The sequence below is a fragment of the Telopea speciosissima genome, chromosome 2 (genome assembly GCF_018873765.1).
Source record: "Telopea speciosissima isolate NSW1024214 ecotype Mountain lineage chromosome 2, Tspe_v1, whole genome shotgun sequence".
Taxonomy (NCBI): Eukaryota; Viridiplantae; Streptophyta; class Magnoliopsida; order Proteales; family Proteaceae; genus Telopea; species Telopea speciosissima.
The window spans coordinates 45698609-45718548 of NC_057917.1; the positions used below are offsets into that span (position 1 = coordinate 45698609).

The 19940-nt window shown below is 40.7% G+C and overlaps 1 protein-coding gene across 1 annotated transcript; it reads left to right on the forward strand.

Moving 5' to 3' along the window:
- The first annotated feature begins 4587 nt into the window (after positions 1 to 4587).
- LOC122650755 (inactive protein RESTRICTED TEV MOVEMENT 2-like) lies at positions 4588 to 6617 on the forward strand. The gene is made up of 2 exons (XM_043844142.1): positions 4588 to 4721; positions 5998 to 6617. Exons 1-2 carry the CDS (start codon positions 4610 to 4612, stop codon positions 6615 to 6617), a joined length of 732 nt encoding a protein of 243 aa, XP_043700077.1. The 5' UTR covers positions 4588 to 4609.
- Positions 6618 to 19940: the final 13323 nt, after the last annotated feature.

Consider the following 19940-nt stretch of genomic DNA (forward strand, 5'->3'; position numbering starts at 1 on the left):
ACCCCCAATGGTGGATAGTAAGATAGGATTATGATCCGATCCAATTGGTGATAATCTGGTAATACCGGCATTAGGAAATGTGGAAAACCATAAAGGCCAGGCCATAGCACGGTCCAAACACTCCTTAATGAGGCAAGGGGGATTTTGCTTATTAGACCAGGTGAAACGAGGACCTCTAAAATGGATATCATCAAGGGAAAGGTCATGCATAAGGTTGTTTAAACTAAGGGTGGCTGAAAAAGGTTTAAAAGGATTTCCTCCAATTTTTTCATCAGAGTGGAGAATATCATTGAAGTCATCTATGATGCAAACCATGTTGTCCAGTTGTTTTAAGAAGGAATGCAACTCAGACCAAAAACAAGTTTGGGCCATAGCATGGGGTGGAGCATAAATGCAAACTAGCTAGAAAAGCCTGTCAGGCCCATCCAAAATTTTAATTGCAATAAAGTGGGTGGATGGCACAACAGAAACAATTTGAATCTGGGGTTTGACAAGAACCCACGAACCCCCTTCTCTTCCTTTAGTTCCTGAGCTATTAACATGGCAACATGAAGTAAAAGAAGACAAAGACTAAGTCACACGAATTTTGGAATGATCTGTACATTTAGTTTCACAAAGAAAGATTATATCAGGGTGATGTTTGTTAATATGCAACTGAAGACATTTATGGGAGAAATTATTATTTAAACCCCTAATGTTCCAAGACAAAATAAGCATGATGAATGAATAAATGGGGCAGAAGAAAAAGTGCATACAAAATCTATACCAACGGGGGGAGAAAGTTCTTCTCAAAGCCCTTTGGTTAAGTTCCCAGATGTTAACAGATATATACAATAAAAAATAAACAGTATACAGGAGTAATTAAAGAAATCCACAAAGACAGTAAAGAGATGTACCGGATTCAGTGACCGAGATCCCCGAGAGATGCCAGTTGCCAAGCCAGGTGGGATGTTGATATCATCAGTGAAGCTCGAAGAACCAAATATATGGTGAGAAGAAACCTCATCGGTCCAAGCATGAAGAAATTGAAAAAAGGAGGTAGGGTCACGCGTGGAAGCAACATAATGGTCAAGTAGCAGTTTCAGTGAGGCAGTTTCAGCAGAGATAGAAGAGGGACAAAGAGAGAAAGAGATTTTTCTTTTTTTGACATTAAACTATCCCAGGGGATACCCGTAGAGAATTCCGAAGGTGGGGTGGATGAGAAGTAACAGGCACAGGGTTAGAGGTAATGCCAAAGTGAGGGTCCAAGTCCAAGGGTAGAGGGGAAGGAGAATGAACAGAAGAACCACCAGTTTCCAAGGTGTCCAGTTTTTCTCTTTCCTTGGGTAAAACATCAACTGAAAGTGAGTCAGATTTTGGTTCAGTCAAAAGGGCATTGATAAACGAATCATCATAGGATTCCGTAGGTGAGGTGATGGGTAGAGGCTTAGTGGGTGCCACAGGGAATGACACAGATGGGTTCAGGGGAGGATCGGTCATAAGGTCCTGGAAGCGGCTAGCATTAAGGCCCAAATGCGTGGTAACAGGGTTTAAACAGTCAATTCCCTCCCAATCCATAGAGGCATTACTATCACAATCCACTGGACCTACTCTCACAGGCCTCCGAACCAACGAGTCAGGAGAGGACCCCGAGTCAACCAGAAGCACTATGTCAATCTGTCGTTCATTTGGCTGATTATCCACCTGGTAGCCTGTAAAGTTCACGTGGAGGGGGGTTGTGAGTGCTTGATCAAACAGACCCACAGAAGAGTCAACAGTAGAAGAACTCGAAGGTCCAAAGATGGTGGGGCAAGAACTGATGTCATGACAGATTCGGCCGTCCACAAATTTTAAATGCTTCGTACTTTAGAACAACTAGAAGCAATTCTACTCTGCAAGTTCTGATTTTTGAATGCATGCAGAGAGGGCGCCGCCACTTGATCAATAACTTCACCCTAGCCACAGTAGGGGGGAGATCCAGATCGATTTTCAAGTATAGATCGATCACTTTGCCAACACATGACATTGCCTGTTTAATGGCATCAAAAGAGAACGCTTCAGCAGGAACAGGGCTGACTTGTGCCCATATAGGGACATAGTCGATCACGTTCCGCAGTAAATATGTCTTCATCAAAATGGTGGAGAATTACATGAACAATATTATTTCCACACCACCAAGGACTGAGTGAGATTAATTGATCTCGAGCAGCTGCAGAATTTAGTTCGATCATAAACCGCCCCTCATCCACAGAAGAAAATGAGAGTAGACCCAATGGAAGCCATAACCCAGTGAACTGTTCCTTCAGGGTATTGTTTGAGGGCTGGGGGAAACCAACAGAAAAGCCAAATAAAACAGGGTTTCCATTACTGGAAACAACCGGATCCTCAAAAATAAGTCTAGATCTGTTTGGGTTAAGTAAGTCCTGAATAAATAGCTGTGCTCTACGAGCGTAAATGCAGGGCGAACTAAGAATAATAAGATTTCATCTTTTCATTGGACATCAATTACTATATATTAGATTCACCTGCTTGATTCAACTCAACTCATTCTAAGCATAACCCTGATCCATTGCTGTGGCGGTGGCTCTAGTGGTATGTGGAAAGTATAAAATTTAGCATTCTCACCCTCTTGTTTTATCTAATCTTTTGAATGTAACTGCAAATGTTTAAGAAGCATACATGCATCCACCAATGGTGATTAATGTGGATCCGTAGTTGTGACTATTCTTTTTTTGGTTTTTTTAATCCAGTTTTTGTCTACAGACGTGTACATACGGACCTGGATCCTCTTAAGTGCGCCAGCCCCTCTAGTGCACATCCAAAGGGTAGGAGAATCCAGACACGCATCCCGAGTGCCCCAAGCCATTGGATGTGCACTGGAGAGGATTTCTTTCCGTGTACATATACCGTCGTACCTTTCAATGGTTGGATAGGGGTGGGGGTAGGGGTGTCAATCGATCGATTCGGGCTGGTTTCAGTTATGTTTGAATCGGTTTCGATGTAGGAATGGTGAAGCCAAAACCAAACCAACAAGGAATGTTAGGTTTCGGTTCGGTTTGGTTTCGGGTTTACATTGGTTTCTTGTATCTAGTTTGTTATCGGGTTGGTTTTGGTTTTGGCCCTGTTTGGATTCGTTTTACCATACACATTTATATAACTCTATATAACAACTATGATTTTTTATGGGTTTCAGGTTGTTATTGGTTTCTTATCGGAGTAAATCGGTTTCAATTTCGGCCATGTTTGGGTTCACCATACACATTTATATAACTGTATATATAGAACAAATATGATTATTTTTATGGGTTTCGGGTTATTATCGGTTTCTTAGTGGGGTAAAACGATTTCAGTTTTGGCCCAAGTTTTAAGTCTATTACAGATTGTTTCGAGTTCTTTGGTTTTCGATTTGGTTTGGTTCGGTTTTGGGGTCGTAATTCCCCCAAACCAAAACCAGCCCAATAAGACTTCGGCTCGGTTTGGGTTGGGATATTTCGGTTTGGTTCGGGCTGATTTACCAGGTTCGGTCCCAACTTTGACAACCCTAGGTGGGGGGGGGGCACTTCATATAACATATTCCCTCTCTCCCCATATTCAACGATTGAAGACACGATTGTAATTGTGTACGTACACAATCGTGCATAAAACCTTTTGCCTTTTTATTGATGAAATAATAAATATTTTTTTAGGTGAATCATAAATATTTTCAACAAAGCCCAGCCGGGGTGAGCAAATTAAAATACAATAGTTGTACAATAGATATCAAACCAAGAAAGTGGTTGAGTTTTGACCCACACTTTCAGGACTTCGGAGGGGACCTGTGTACCAAAATTTAGGGTCCAAGGCTTACCCATTGTGTGGTCCAATCGCCCATCAAGTTGTGAATACAATCCTTGTGTTCGAGCTTTCCCCCTTGACTGTTACAGTCCAAGATCACAGGTGTTGACCGTTGACATCGTGGCAACACCCGTCAATTAAAGTTCAAATTGACCCGAAATATTAGGGTGTGTTTTAGGTGCGGATGTCACACATGGGGTTCCATTATTAGCAAACAGGTATATGGCCCAATCCAATATAGTTCAAAGTTGAGCCCAAATTTTTAATGGCCAGCTGTGACATGCCCACAGCCTAGAAACCCAGATTGGCTGGTGTGTAGAGGTAAGCTTTTTTATTTCTTAAAAATAAAAAGAATACCGCATCAGGTCTATGTCCTGTTGTACTTGGTTTGGTCAAGAATCTACATTAATTAGAAGCCATTTTTTTTCTTCCATTTTTTAATTAAAAAAGGCATTGATTGCAAAGAGGAGTTCCAAAGAGTACGTGGAAACTAAACAAAGAATTTTCATCTTTTCTCGCCTAATACGCGACCAACTCTCAGTTATTAAAAGGATGATTTAAACTCAGAAGAAACAGACCAAAGTAGCAAAGCCTAAGAAACTAGTTAGTTAAGGAATAATCTCAAATCAAAGAAACCCCAAATAGTAACTTCTCATTCATCTAATGTTTCATGCATATAAACCCTTATGCGAAAGCTTTCATTTTCATAGCTTCCCTTCAAGGATTTCAAGCTCCTAACTAGCTAGGTAAGAAGAGAAGAGAAAAGAAAAGAAAAGAAAAGAAAAGAAAAACCCAAATGGCAGCAAGGCGCGGAAATTATGCTGGCCGTCGTTCATACCAAGACTTTGATCCCTTGTTGGAATGGATACAAGAGGAAGGTTCCGATACTCTTGTCCTCCACCTTCCAGGTATGTCTTCCCATTTTCTTACAAATCATGACTTGATATTTGAATATTGCTGATGGGTTACATACCTGATCTGAACCATGCATCCACTGGGGTGAGTTATGTCCACAATTACATAGTCAATAGGGCAGATTCCCTGGTTGAGTCATGGTTCGAAATCCTCAACCACAAAAACTAAAGAATTGAACCATTATAGTTGTGACCAAGAAAAAGATCCTGAGTTGGGAAAACATGACGATTTCATCTGCTGAGATGTTGGGAGTTATAGAGGTATAATTTTACATCGGTTATATCTAGTATTTTGGATGTGTCTTCATATACTATTGGGTTAGACTTAGACCCCTAAGTAATATTTTGTGAATTTGGATCCCGTCCCTGCAGGTAACCATCCCACCCCATCTCACACCATCTGTGAGGGGAGGTCCCCAGGATTATTCTCCTCTCCAATTCTTTAAGCTCAGTAGTGCTAGGTGGAGATGCCGACACGTGGCAAGTCGGACATCCAACGGTCCGAACTCAACATGGTCAATGAGCTCAGATCGTTGGATGTCTGACCTGCCATGTGTCGGCATCTCCACCTAGCATTGCCTCACTATCGAGCTTTAGAGAATTGGAGAGAACAATTTTCCGTGATCGTCACACCCCATGGACCATGTGAGATGGATTGGGGGTGTGATCCTTTGTTCTTCTTCAAGTTGTCAATCTATTATACATGGGTAGACCACATTGGGAATGAGGTTAGACCTCCAAGTGGTATTTCCTTTTCAAATCAAAAGGATATGATTGTAAAATAAAATAAAATTTAATAAACAAAATCAAAATGCTAAGTCAACATTGGACAACTAAGGTTTTTTTTTTTTTTTTTTTTTTTTTTTTTTTTTAAAAATTGTGTCTTGTTGACTCTCTGGCAAGAAAGGCATTATAGCAGTTTGGCCAATTTCTAATTCATGGAATGTACACTTGTGTTCTAGTCCATCCATGTGTATTTCACATTACTCCCAAAAAAAAAACACTGTAATAATTTTTCTCGAATCTTTATCCCCTGCAGTTCTTTGTCCGGTATATTTTTCTCAAATCTTTATCTCGCAGGAGATAATTTTTCAATTTTCTTTTTCATCTTTTTTTTTTTGCTCAAGGATCGCATGTTTCTTGATTGTATATTATTCCTTTTGCTATTTAGAAAACTAAACATGGAAATATATAAAATGATCAACCACTGCTATGACTTATGGGTCCTGCCCTAATTAAGCAAGCTTCATATATCGTCTTGTTTATGTAGGTTTTAAGAAGGAAGAAGTGAGACTTCAACTTGATCGTTTCGGAAACTTGAAGATAACTGGAGAACGAAACGTCGAAGAAAACACATGGATCCGTTTCATAAAAAATGTTCAGGTTCCGGAGGCCAACTATGACAGCGACAAACTTCTTGCAAACTTTGAGAGCGAAATACTTAAAGTCACAATGCCCAAGATAATCATTCCAACCCAACTCCAACCTAAACCAACCCCACAAAAATCACCCAGTGTTAGCAAACCAAAGCTCCAATTACCATCACCAACCCAAAACCCAGCAGTTATAACTCAACCACAAATGAAGGAACAGGAACAGGAACAGGAACAGAAACAGAAACAGAAACAGAAACAGGTTGACGGGAATGCTAGAGGCAAAAAGGTTACCGGCGAAGAAAACGAAAGATATGAATCGGCGGAGGAATGTGCCGATAATGGTTCTGCAAGAGTGAAGGATGGCTCAATCGCAAGAGTAGCGGCCTCTGGTATGGAGTTGCGTGGGACTAAACAAATGATTGTGAACGTAATTGTTGATGCCTTGGTGGTGTTGGCACTACTGATGTATTTGAAATATAGTCTAGCCTCCTCTAAAAGAGCCACATGCGACTAATTAAAGTCTTGTATTGTGTTTAAACAAAACTTATGGACCCCACTCTGTTATATGCATTTGTAAATGCAGGGCGAACTAAGAATAATAAGATTTCATCTTTTCATTGGACATAAAAAATTACTATATATGAGATTCACCTGCTTGACTCTACTCAACCCATTCAAAACATAACCCTGATCATCCCAATGATTCTCAAATTTTTTTTATTTGACAATAAAAATGTTTATTAAATGAAAGAAGAAACACTAAATACAACAGGGGAACAAGAGGCCTACCCCAAACGGTAACCATCAAAACATCAAAACAATCAAAGAAGGTTAACAAAGTCTAATCTAGAAACCCCAAGAAAAAACAATCTGATTCTTGGGACATACAAAATTCGAGGCATGAAGGTGATTGATTAACTTTAGATTTTACATCAAACTCATTAACACTCCAAAATTTAATTATGAGAACAGGAAGTTGTAGACGCCTCGTTTGAAATGAGATGGAATCTTGTAATTATGGGTAGATGTGTTCAGTATACCTAAGGGTGTACCCAAGCAGTATTCTGAGGTCCCATGATGTTTTAGGTGGTTTCAATTTAATAAATGAATTTTCAGTATTAAGGTTAATAGGCTTTATTAAGGGTGTCAATTTGAAACCGAAACCGAAACCGAAACCGACTGTTTGAAATAGTACAAAACCGAATAAGAATCGGTATGGTTTCGTTATCAAGAAAATGAAACTTATTCGGTACGGAACGGTTTCGATATCTAAGGCAAAACCGTTCGGTTGAATTATACCGTAACGAATTATCTATTCCCGAACCAAATCGAGTATACACGTGTATAATAATTATACATTATGTATCTCAATATATATTATATATGTATCTCATATATTATATATGAGATAGGGCTTATAAAACGGCATCAAACCGTACCTTATCCCAACATCATTTGGACCAAACCCACATGGAACAATTTTCTCCTTCTGCACATAATCAACACCAACTGTCATTAAGAATACCTCCTTCCTTGCTGGAATTATGGAACTGAATCACCAAGCCTTTCAACAATTTTTCAACTCTTCAAGCTTTTTTCCACCACCGGCATTAGCTCCATCCACTTTCAACATGTCATCCACTAGTTGCAACATGGTTTCCTGGGGGATCAAATCAATTAAACACATGTAGGAATAGTTTAATCATGTTAAGAAACCGAAAAAGAGTCCAACAACGAAAACTTCAACCAAATCAACATATACAGAAGGGTTATTTGAAACAAACCCAAAAGACTCAGAGAGTTGCTCAAAATAATCAAGTTCAGAAACCTTCATGCCCTAGTTTCTACTGTGGACCATCCAATGGAGTTGTGGGGTTGTGAGTATCCCCATATGGATTGCACCTAATCCAATTCTGGAATTGACTCCCTTTCATCAAATAAAGTAAATGTTAACTGACTATTATTTCAGGGTGAAGCGAGCTCAAAAGAGATGATACAAACTTCTGAGGTGATAAAAAGAAAAAAGTTTTACCTGTATTGCAGCTTCAAGGAAAGATTCTCTGTTGGGCCTTGTATCTTTTGATTTTCTTCCCGATAGTACCTGTGCCAATTGGTCTGCTCCAATTGAATTCTCCTTCTTTGCAAAATGAGAGAGAGAGAGAGAGAGAGAGGATTTCCTGCGGGAACGAGGTTAGGGTTAGGGATTCTGTGTGAGAGAGAGAGAGAGATTTGAGAGTTGTGAGAAATTGAAATAGGGGGCGAATGGGAAATTGGATTAGAGCGGGATTTTTTTGGGGGGAGGGTCAAATACCTAATATTTGGTATCAAAGCTAGGCACCATGTCACGGGTTCGAGTCACGAAAAGGGTAACTTAGGAGAGGGCTACCTGGAGTAGAGTGAAAGCCATCAAGAAAGGGCTACCTGCCACCAGGCAAAAACCCTGGAACAGAGTGGAGCCGTTTGGAAAGGGCTACCTACCGCCAGAATGAAAGCTGCCTAGAGTGAAAGCCACCGAGGACAATTGCTACAGAAGCATGGTGGTCTGTTATGTGCCTAATGGGGTCCACTCTAGTGTATGGGCGCTAGATTGGGCCAGCCTAGTATGGGATAGGTTAAAGGACTTGATTTAACGCATTCCATCAGCTTCGGAGCTTTTGGCGTATCCAAGTAGCCCTCTCCTAAGTAGCCCTTTCCGTGCCTCGAACCCGTGACGTGGTGCCCAGCTTTGATACCAAATGTTAGGTATTTTACCGATACGACAAAAGCTCCAAAGCTGATGGAACGCGTTAAACATGCCCTTTAACCTATCCCATACTAGGCTGGCCCAATCTAGCGCACATACAGTAGAGTGGGCTCCATTAGGCACATAACAGTTGTTGGGGTATTCCACGGCCTTTAACAAACGCCACTATGATGATGTGTTGAATCAAACGTCACTATGATGGCGTTTTTAATCAAACGCCAGTAAAACAACAATTGCAACTGCCATTACATGGGTATATGTAACGCGTTTATGGGTAATGCCGCCATAGGCCTCCACCCTAAGTACCACCGTTCCACCTATTTCTTGTAGTTTAACGTTGGAGTGAGGGTTAAATAACTATTATATAAGGGAAAAGGACTGTGTTTGGAAGCATGGCTCCTACACCCAAACACAATATGAGGTGAAATGACCGCCCAGCCCCCATGAAAGGTGGAAATCTCACCCTTGTTGATACTTGCCCATGCACTCCAATTGACCCCCGAGCTAGCACAGGGCCACGCTTCCAAACAAAATATTCTTCCCCATTATATACATATGGGTTTAAGTCTCCAATTGGTCCCCAAACGGTGTGCACCCATCTTTATACCATATTTTAAAAAAATATCCAAGGACAATCAGAAACTTTATATTAAATAATACAAAGGGAAAAGGCTCTCTGAGCCTAAAGCGTACATTGTGCTTTCTCACATGTGATTTTTATGATTTTTCTCTTCTTTCAATTAAATAAATAAACTATATTTATGTGAGAGGTTGGAGTACTCTACTTATTGCTCAAAGAACGCTCCCCCATAATACAAATAATTTATCATAAAAAAAAACACAAAATATATTTTTATTATCAAAATATTCCATAAAATGCATTATTATATTATAATAAGTTTGTGAAAAATATAAGAATATAAAAATAAAAAAAGCCATACACTGTTAAAATTAAAATTAGCAACACAATACAAGTTTATTTTCACGTAATGTATTTTAAAAACGGTGAATAATCGGAATCGACTAGAATGAGCCTAAACTCTAGAAACAAAACCCTCAGCCCACTCCTAAACTAATATATTTCAACCAAGGGCACGTGACCATGGAAAAATTAAAATCCTAGATCTAAACAACATACTTTTGAAAGAGGGATCCAATGACATTGAAATCAGGTCCATCTGAGTTCTTTGCGAAAAGATTTTGTTTCGAGGGCCCTCATTGGCCGACAATGATGGAATCATAAAATTAGTACCATGAAAAATTGAAAATAGTAAGTCTAAACCACCTAATTTTTTATAGGGGATCCAATGATATTGAGATTGGATCAATTGGAGTTCTAAGAGAAAAGATTCTATTTCAAAGGCCATCAATGGGCGACCAAAAATTGTGAAGGGAACATAAAATAGCCTAATAATGAACATTCATTATTAATAGTAATAGTATTATGATACTAGTGGAGATAGTACTATGGTGGAGGGTTGTATTATTTTTAATAAAAAAGTAAAAAAAAAATCATATGGTCATTGTTATAAAATAACTGTATCCATATATGCATCTATGGTTGTAGTTTCTTTACTGTGATTTTAAATACTGAAATAATAAGTATTACATATTACTGCAATTGTTAACTATGGTTTTGTTTCTGCAATTAGAGGGTCTTTTGTTACTGAGGTTTTAAATACCACAACAATAAGTATCAAATATTACTGCAATTTTTTACTGTAGTTTTGTTTTCGCAATTAGAAGATCCTTAAAACCGCAACAATAAGTATCCTATATTGCTGTTGTTTTTAATTGTGATTTTGTTTCAACAGTTATAGGGTCCTCTAGCTGTTGCTATAGCAATAAGTATCCCATATTACTGTGGTTTTTAACTGCAGTTTTGTTTCTGCAGTTATAGGGTCCTTTATTGCTACGGTTTTAAAAATCACAACAACAAGTATGCCCATATTACTGTGGTTTTTAATTGCGGTTTTGTTACCACAGTTGCAGGGTCCTCTATTGTTACAATTTTAAAAACTGCAGCAATAAGTATCTCATATTTTTGTGATTTTTAACTGCGATTTTGTTTTCGCAGTTATAATGTTCTCTATTACTACGATTTTTAAAAACCGTAGTAATAAGTATCCCAAATTACTGCACATAAAGAAACCATAGTTATAGAACATTTATAGTTGCGGTTTTTAAAACTATAGCAAATTATCTACAGTTACAAGTGTGTTTTTTTGTAGTGGGAGAGTCCCTCGCTGGAGTATACCGACTCTCTTGTGCTTACTTTTTTCTTCGGTGCAGGCAATCTCATTGGAGGATCTGCCTTGACGATTTCTTGACGCAATAGTTGGGAAATTTTCAATGTTCAAATTTTTTATGCTTCTAATGAAATTTTTAATAAACATAAAGATATAATCTTCATTATTTTTACTTTCTCCCCGTATTGGGCCAGACAAATCGCATTTAAAAAAGAGTTTTTGCTAATAAGGATGATCAAGAGTTTGTAGGTTAGTTGAATAAAAAACATAAATTTATCAAATGATGATAATGATTTATTTTTATTCTATGAGATGGAACCCATTTCTTTATTAAGGATTATTTTTAAGTTGCTTCATTTGTCGGTGCAAATTATTTAGAAATAAATAAAGAAGGAAAATTTATTGGTAGAGAAAATTTCAAAGTGGTTCAATTTTTGTAAGCTTCTAATGAAATCTATTAATAAATAAAAAGATACCATCTTCATTGGTTTTTACTTTCTCCCCGTATTGCGCCCAGACAAATCAAGTTTAAAAAAAGGGTTTTTGCTTATAAGGATGATGAAGACTTTGTAGGGTAGTTGAAGAAAAAAATAAAATATGATTTATTCTTATTCAATGAGATGTGTGTGATCTTTCTATTTTAAGGAAGGATAGGTTTCTATGCCGCTTCATTTGTTGATGCAAAATATTTATAAATAAACAGAGAAGGATAATTTATTGAGAGTGAAAATTTCAACGTTGTTCAAAGCTTCTGGCCATCTAATGAAATATATTTTATAAATAAAAAGATTTCATCATCCTTGTTTTTGGTAGGTGGGGCATTGCCAATACAAATATTAGAACCTTGGTTGTTTAAGAAGGAACTTGATTTTTTTTTTTTGGGGGTGAATAGTAAACTTGATTCTTACTGTTTAAGCGACCAAAGATATTGGTACTTAAGACCCAGTTACTTAGATTTAAGAGAATGGGTATCTACCTGTTGCGGTGAAATCCGAGTTGTCGTCTGGCTGGCCGAGCTGATCTGCACAAGCAAACAATACAAGACAAAAGAGTGTCAGCCTGAGCTGGTTAGTACACTCCAATGCCTAAATTAGATCTCTACAACAGATAAAATATTCAAATCCAAAAAGTAGGTAGTGAGAGAGTCCCCCTTACCTAGGTAGACGTTGTTATTTATAAGATTGTAACGATAGATTGGTATGTAGCTTTCCTAATCATAGATTATAAATGGAGTCTTATAAATACACAGGTGTCACCCTTTGGGTGTGACATATGTCGGGTTGAGGGTCATGCGGTATGCATGACCTTAACTGATCTTGACCGTGGTCGAGTTAACCAACCATAGGGGTTTAGATGCTTGATGCTCAAGCTTTATGTATTATGAGAAAGATGTATGTAGTAGAAGATTAGTAAAAAAATTAGAAAAAACTTTACTAATAAAATTTCTTTTGGTTCTCAGGGTTCCATGGCCTTGGTATCTCTTCATCCCCTGGAGTTTTCAGACGATATGTTCCAGGTCGGATAGTTTGGGAAACTATGTATGGGCCCTCTCAATTCAGAGATAACTTATTTATGTTCCTTGGATCAGATGTTCTTATTTTATGGAGGACGAGATCTCCCGTTGTGAAGGTACTTGGTCAGACTCGGGAATTGTAGTACCTAGCCTTCCTCTGCTGATAAGCTACATTACTTAGAAAAGCTTTTTCTTGCACCTTGTCCAAAAAATCCAAGTTTGCTCTGAGTCCATCTTCATTCATCTGTTCGTTGAAGGTCAGGACTCTATGGGATGTGGTTAATGCCTCAACCGGTGCCAGGCCTCTCTACCATATGCAAGTCTGAAGCGTGTCTCTCCTATCGAGGTTTAAACCGTGGTCCTATATGCCCAGAGTACACTAGGTAGCTGATCCACCCATTTTGCCTTAGCCTCGAGCAGTCTTTTCCAGATGCCATCCAGAATGGTTCGGTTTGTTACTTCGACTTGACCATTGTAGTGGGGGTCCACTGAGGTATTCCTGAAATCAATATGGTAGTGTGCACAAAAAGCCCTAAAAGCTTCATTGTCGAACTGCTTTCCATTGTTTGTTAGCAAGACCTCTGAGGTAGGCCGAACCGATATATGATTTTGTCACAGAAAAACTTCTCCATATTCTTCTCTGTGATGGTTACCAGTGATTCGGCTTCTACCCATTTTGTAAAGTAATCGATAGCGACCACCAAGAACTTCTTATTTCCCGATGTTGGAGTGAAATTCCCGAGCAAGTCCATTCCCCACATGGCAAAAGTTATGGGGCTAAGTATTGATGCTAATGGTGTAGCTGGTCGGTGCGGCACTGGGGCAAAAAGTTGGCATTGTTTGCAAACCTTAATGTACTTCATTGCATCTTCTTACATTTTAGGCCAATAAAAACCTTGTCTCTGGATTTTGTAGGCTAGAGCTCGACTGTCCATGTGACTACCACAAATTCCTTCGTGAACTTCAGCCAGTGCATACTGGGCTCCTGCCAACCCGAGGCATCTTAAGAGTGGCGCGGTAATCGAGCACTCCGCCGATTAGGGTATATCGACCCGCCCTTCTCATTACCTTCTTGGCCTCAGCTCGGTCAGATAGTAAGACATTATCTTTTAAGTAGGCAATGATAGGGTCCATCAAACTCGGGCCTTCTTCGATCACATTCACCTTTGCTTCCTCCTTGTGCGACGGCTACTTCAGCACTTCAACGTATATAGTCTGGTCAAGATTTGGAGGACGAGGTGCAAGAAAAATCTTTTCTGAAGAATGTAGCTTTTCATCGCTACAGATTGGCGTCATCTGTGGGAAACTTTATATAAAAGCTAGCAATCTTGGTTATCGACAGAACAAACAAATCCCGACAAGGAAATAGCCATGTTACAGGGAATCCTCGTCCGGGGGAGGGTCGAGTGGGTGGTGATCCGACCACACATCAAATGGCTCGAGGCCTACTTTTGTCATAGGGTCCGATTCCACAGGTACAACAACCCACTGATACAATGCTCGAGGAAAATCTCCCACCTCCACCTCCATTACCGATTCCAAGTGTCCAAGGTGGTGGACCTGGACCCAGACCTGCCGTTCTTGGAATGCAGTATCTCGACCCACATGCACCCACGACCAATGCATAGGTGCATGATCTGTGGCTCCAAGTTCTGGAGAATAATATGTTGTTGAGAGCTTACCTGATGCAATCCGGTGCTAACCAACAGCAGCAGCAACCTCGACAGCCCTAACCTATATCAGAAAGAGTGGGTCAGCCATTTCATAGATCTGAGAGTCAGGCTAGTACATCAAATGTGAGGAGATGCACTCCACCGCGGCTCAGCCAAGGAGTGCGATGTAAAAATCCCAGAAGTAGTAGGGTGGAGTCCCGGTCACACCTATTGTCACGCCCCCATCCCAACAAAGGATAAATTGCAAGAAAAAGTGGTGACTAGGACAACATGTGTCATCCCAATACTACCAGGATCACAGATACAGTGTCCTAATCCGCAGCCTACCCAATATCAAGGCTTGATGATGTTAGGGTACGTCAACCAATGGAGAAATCATTCCAAAATAAAGAGATTAAACTCAACGGAAGCGTAAATCATTTTAAAATCGAATAAATACAAGGTATCAGTTCTCTAATAATAACCTATATTACAGTTACTATATCCCGTATCCATCCGATAAATTCCATACATTTATACATGAAGTCCGTACATGAATGAAGATGAATACAGAAGTAAAAATTTAAATTACGCCACAAGGGCACCATTCTTGGGTGCACATCGACATCCAAGTCCAAGCCACCGGCTCCACTCGATTCGCATCCATAGGTGTTCATCAAGAGATTACCTGCATATCAACTAAAAAGAGGTTGCACAACGAGGTTAGCTCCATAAGCTTGTGAAAGAGCAAAGGGGAATGCGCATACACGCAAACATACAATTTGGAGCCAATCCATGAAGCATGTATATGTTAGAATTATTTTCCACCTAGCACACAATTCTAAGTCAAGTGTATGCTACTATGATAACTCAGGAGACACTGTGGGTCACTTAACTTATCGCCACAATGAAACCTTAGTTATCATAAGGGAGCCTACGCCTGTAGAAGCCATCAGACCACCCAGTGGCAGACCCCGATAGCCATCACTACCCTTGACCTGGCCTCTCTCCCCCACAGACAATAAGTGCTCAGACTATCCAACACATAAACCCCTGTTGGTAAAGGTCGTAGCATAAGGGAGCAAGAATCCTAACCACAGATATACTACATGCAAGTCCTATCGTCCTGAGAGGTATTTCGGGTGCATCAACGTCCCATTCCATCTAGTACCTGGGTACCAGCATGGCATGGCGCATACAGGGCAGGATGACAATCAACATATTTTATAATCATTTCTGGGGCTCCGGTACCGGTACACCCGGCACAGTAACCCGTCACATTAGTGAACCCTTAACATATCACATTCATTCCATGTTCACAATCAACATAAATAATGCAATGCGCAAAATGCTTATAATTCATATAATAGCATGATAATGATTATTTAATATATATCCAACCCCAAACAAATCACCCAAAACCCACTCACTTAACTCGGGTATCACTCGGCGTGGTTGACATGAATCTCACCGGTGCACCTTCTATCCATCGAGTTGGGTAGCCTAAGAATACGAGAGAAAACGTTAAAAGATGTATAGAGGGGTCCTCTGTTATGCCCCCAAAATTAAAGTTGAGTTTCAACCAAGACAGCACGGATGGACTCATGGACGGAAGCAACAGGGTGAGTCCGTCCCTGACTCCATTCAGGCCAATAGGTCAAAATATAAGGGACGGATCAGCGGACGGAACTTACACCGGAATCCATTCTTGCATCCATTCAAACCCTACGACACACCCGAGAGCGAACGGAACTACGAATGGAACCTCTTTATAAATCCGTCCCTACTTCCGTTCGGTCCTTGAGACATTCCCGAGAGGGAACGGAACTATGAACGGAGGCAACAGAGTAAATCCGTTCTTGGCTCTGCTCGAACCAGTTACCAGAATACACTGGACGGACTTACGGACGGAACCACGATAGTGACTCCGTTCGTGCATCCGTCGGGGTTCTTTCCGAGATTTCTTAAGGTTTCCTCCTCCACCTTGGAACCTGGAGTTCACATGACACTCAGGGTCATGGAGGGGAGTCTTAGGCCTTCAAAGGGTCACTAGAACCTAGGCCTACCTCATGGATCCAAGATCACACAAGGATCTAACTCCTATTTTGGTCCAACATAGGGTTTTGGTTTGAAAACCAGGGAATCAGCAACAATGGTTGCAAAGTGGCTGATAGAAGCCATCAATGGAGCTTGGTCTTCGTTAATAGAGTCCCATTCAAGGGCTGAGCTCCATGTTGAGTCCCAAATGGAACCCTAAGTCAGCTCCAACTCAGTAAACCTACTCAAATTCAGGAATAGGTGGAGAAGAGGGAGGTACCAAGAGATAGAACATACCTTAGTGAGTGGAGCTCCAACCCCAACTCCAGCCAACCTTGAAGATCCACCTTCTCCTCTCTTATTCTTCTCTTTTTCTTCTTTTCTTCAATCCTTGTCCGGACAGCAAGAGGAGGGAAGGTAGGGCAGCAAGACCCCTTTAGCTTCCCTTCCATCTTCTTCCTTTCCCCTCCCATTCCTCTTCCTTACTTCTTCTTCTTCTTCCTTTCCTCTTCTCCTTCATGGTCTGGCTTGGAGGGGGAGAGATGGGAGGATCTTGGGCTGAGCCCTCTCTTTTAAAGATAAAAAGAGGCCTTAGGGCTTGTTTGCCTAGGTGCCCCTAAGACTAAGAATGGTCCTTTAGGTTTAAGTGGGTCTTAAGGCCTGTTTGGCTAGGGTCACAAGCTCTATTAGGTCCAGCTAATTAGGGTATGTTTGGCCTAGCCTAGGGCCCCATTTAAGCATTTTAGTTCTAGGGCTGGTTTGGCTCAAGTAAATCAAAGAATCCCATTAATTATTTAAATTAAGTCCTATGGGCCCATATTCATGGCCCAACAACCTCTAGGAAGGTAAGGGTGGGGATCCATCTTGTTCGAGGTTCTATTTTGGGTGTACGGGACATGGGGACATGGGTCCCACATGAAAATACATCAAAAGGGAAAGAAACAGTACAGACAGTTCCACGAATGGAACCATTCTGGTGGGTCCATTCGTGACTCTATTGCTGCTGTAAGGGCCCAAATCATTTGAAAAGTTACGGGGCTTTGACCCATACTTTCAGGACTCCAAAGGGGATATGTATAATAAATTTAGGGTTCAGTTTTACCCATGGTGGGGTCCAACCGTCCATCAAGGTGTGAACAAAATTCCTAGTGTCCGAGCCTTCCCCCGAACTGTTAGAGTTCAAGGTCACAAGTGTTGACCATTGGCATCGTGGCATCACCCGTCAGTAAAAGTCCAATTTAACCCGGGGTATTAGGGTGTATTTCGGGTGCGGTGTAACACCTACCGTCCCGATCCGAAAGGAGTTTGAGATGAGAGCGCGAGAGGACTGTTTCAAGGCATTCCATGAGGACCTTGGACTAAGGCAGGTGGATTTCGTTGCCTGTTAGAAGCAGGCATGGTTCCTTTCGAGAATCATCCCGAGTGGAAAAAGTTTTTCAATCTCGACTTGAGGAGGTAGAGTTGGGACAGCGATTAAAGGAGCTTGATGAGAGAATACGAGAGTCTAGGTAAGGGACCAGCTGAGGACATTCTAACGGTGTCCAGTCAACACTCCTTCCTAGAGGGAGTTATGGAAGCTAACCTCCCTAAAGGATTCAAATTGTCGACCTTCGTATCATACGATAGATCCACCGACCCGATTGATCATGTCAACTACTTCAATTTGGTGATGATGGTTTATGGAGGATTGGACACTGCGTCCTGTAGATTTTTCATAGCATCTCTGAAGGGGGCAACCACCTATTGGTTCTCCCATATGAAGCCAAGATCGATCCATAACTTCGCCGAACTCGTTCGAGCATTTGTCACCAGATTCCAGAGTAGCATCCGATAAAAAAAGACCGTGGCAAACCTCCTAACCATTAAACAGTGAAAGGATGAGTCGATTCGGGACTTTATTTCACGGTTTAATTGGAAGTCTTTGGACATACCAGACCTCGATGATTTCGTCGTATTCAATACGTTACACAGTGGAATCACTGACATAGAGTTGATAAAGTCCCTGATTTTGAAAATAGCTAATAACATGACCGAACTGATCAATCGGTGTCATCAATTCGCCAATATGGCAGAAGTCATTGTAGCACGGAGTGAGGTAAATGGAGTTCAAGAGAAGAAGAGAAGTTTTGATAGAGAAGAAAAAAGAGTTGACAAGAAGGAGGACAAAAAGCCCCAAACCGACAGGGCACCCAGTCCTGATTACACCCATTTCAACACAAGGCGATCGAACATTTTGATGCAGATTGAGAATAGGGGTCTCCTTCAATGGCCTGGACCGATGTTTTCAAAGGCTGAGGATAGGAACCCTCACAAGTATTGTTGCTTCCACAAAGATATGGGGCACGACACAAAGGATTGTCGACAACTAAAGAGAGAAATTGAAACTCTTATCAAGGAGGGGCATTTGGCCCAGTATGTTGACAAAAGAAGAGATAACTGATCTGATCAGTAGGACAAAGGATGAGATCAAAGGAGAGAAGATAAAAGAGACGATAGAAGGGAAAGAAAAGGAGAAGAGAGGCAAACTGATAAGGAAAACCCTAGAGCAACTGAAAGGCGAGCTGAACCAGCCAAGGATGTATTGGGTCCAAGCAGACCTCTGGGGGCCCCCATCTTGACAATTTTGGGTGGTCCGGGTCAGGAGTCTGTCAGAAAAGCCAAAGCACATGCCAAGTTCGTCGGCATGGCTGAGACGACCAAAAAAATAGCAGAAACCAAGCAAGTAATTACTTTCACTGATGATGACATGGAGGGTGTCAGCTGGCCACATGATGATGCAATAGTACTGCAAATGATAATCTCTGAACAACCTGTACACAATCCTAATTGACACAAGAGCTTCGGTGGATCTACTCTCGTACCAGTCATTTAAACAGTTCGGGTTAAGCGACTGTGATCTGAAACCTAATGGAACAAACTTGTACGGGTTCTTAGGAGTAGCGACAACAATTGAAGGAAGCGTAGAAATGCCTGTGACGGTCGGAGAATACCCGAACGTAGTAATCATTATGGTAAATTTTATGGTGGTGATGTCTGCGTTTAATGCCATTCTCAGACGACCAGCTTTGAATGCCTTGGGAGCTGTGCTATCGATAAAGCATTTGAAAATAAAATTCCCAACCCCATATGGCGTGGGAGAATTGTCACGACTCCATCCCAAAAAAGGATAAAATACAATAAATGGGGTATAATTAGGATGACAAATGTCATCCTACACCGCCAGGATCTCGAATGAAGTGTTCCAAATCAAAGTCAAAACTAATATAATCATTCCAACAATACTAGAATGCGGAAAACAAAGGATCATTACGTTTCCAAAAAAATAATAAAATTGCGGAAGTGTTTAAATAATAATTACATACTGTTCATCTGTCTAGCGATAAGTAATACAATAATCTAGTGTTTAATCAAATGACTATTACATAACTATCAAAGCAGAGCTTATACAATGAATGGTATAAACTCAAAAAGAATTAGAAGTAAAGTCTCTGAATCAATATATCTAATAGGCACAGTCATCACATGGACACCCGTCACCGTGTTCCACTATTACTAGCTCTGGGTCCTCAACGCCAACAAAGTCATAATCAGATGAGTGAACCTCCAGGTTTTCCACAAATCCATCATCTGCAGCCATATCTAA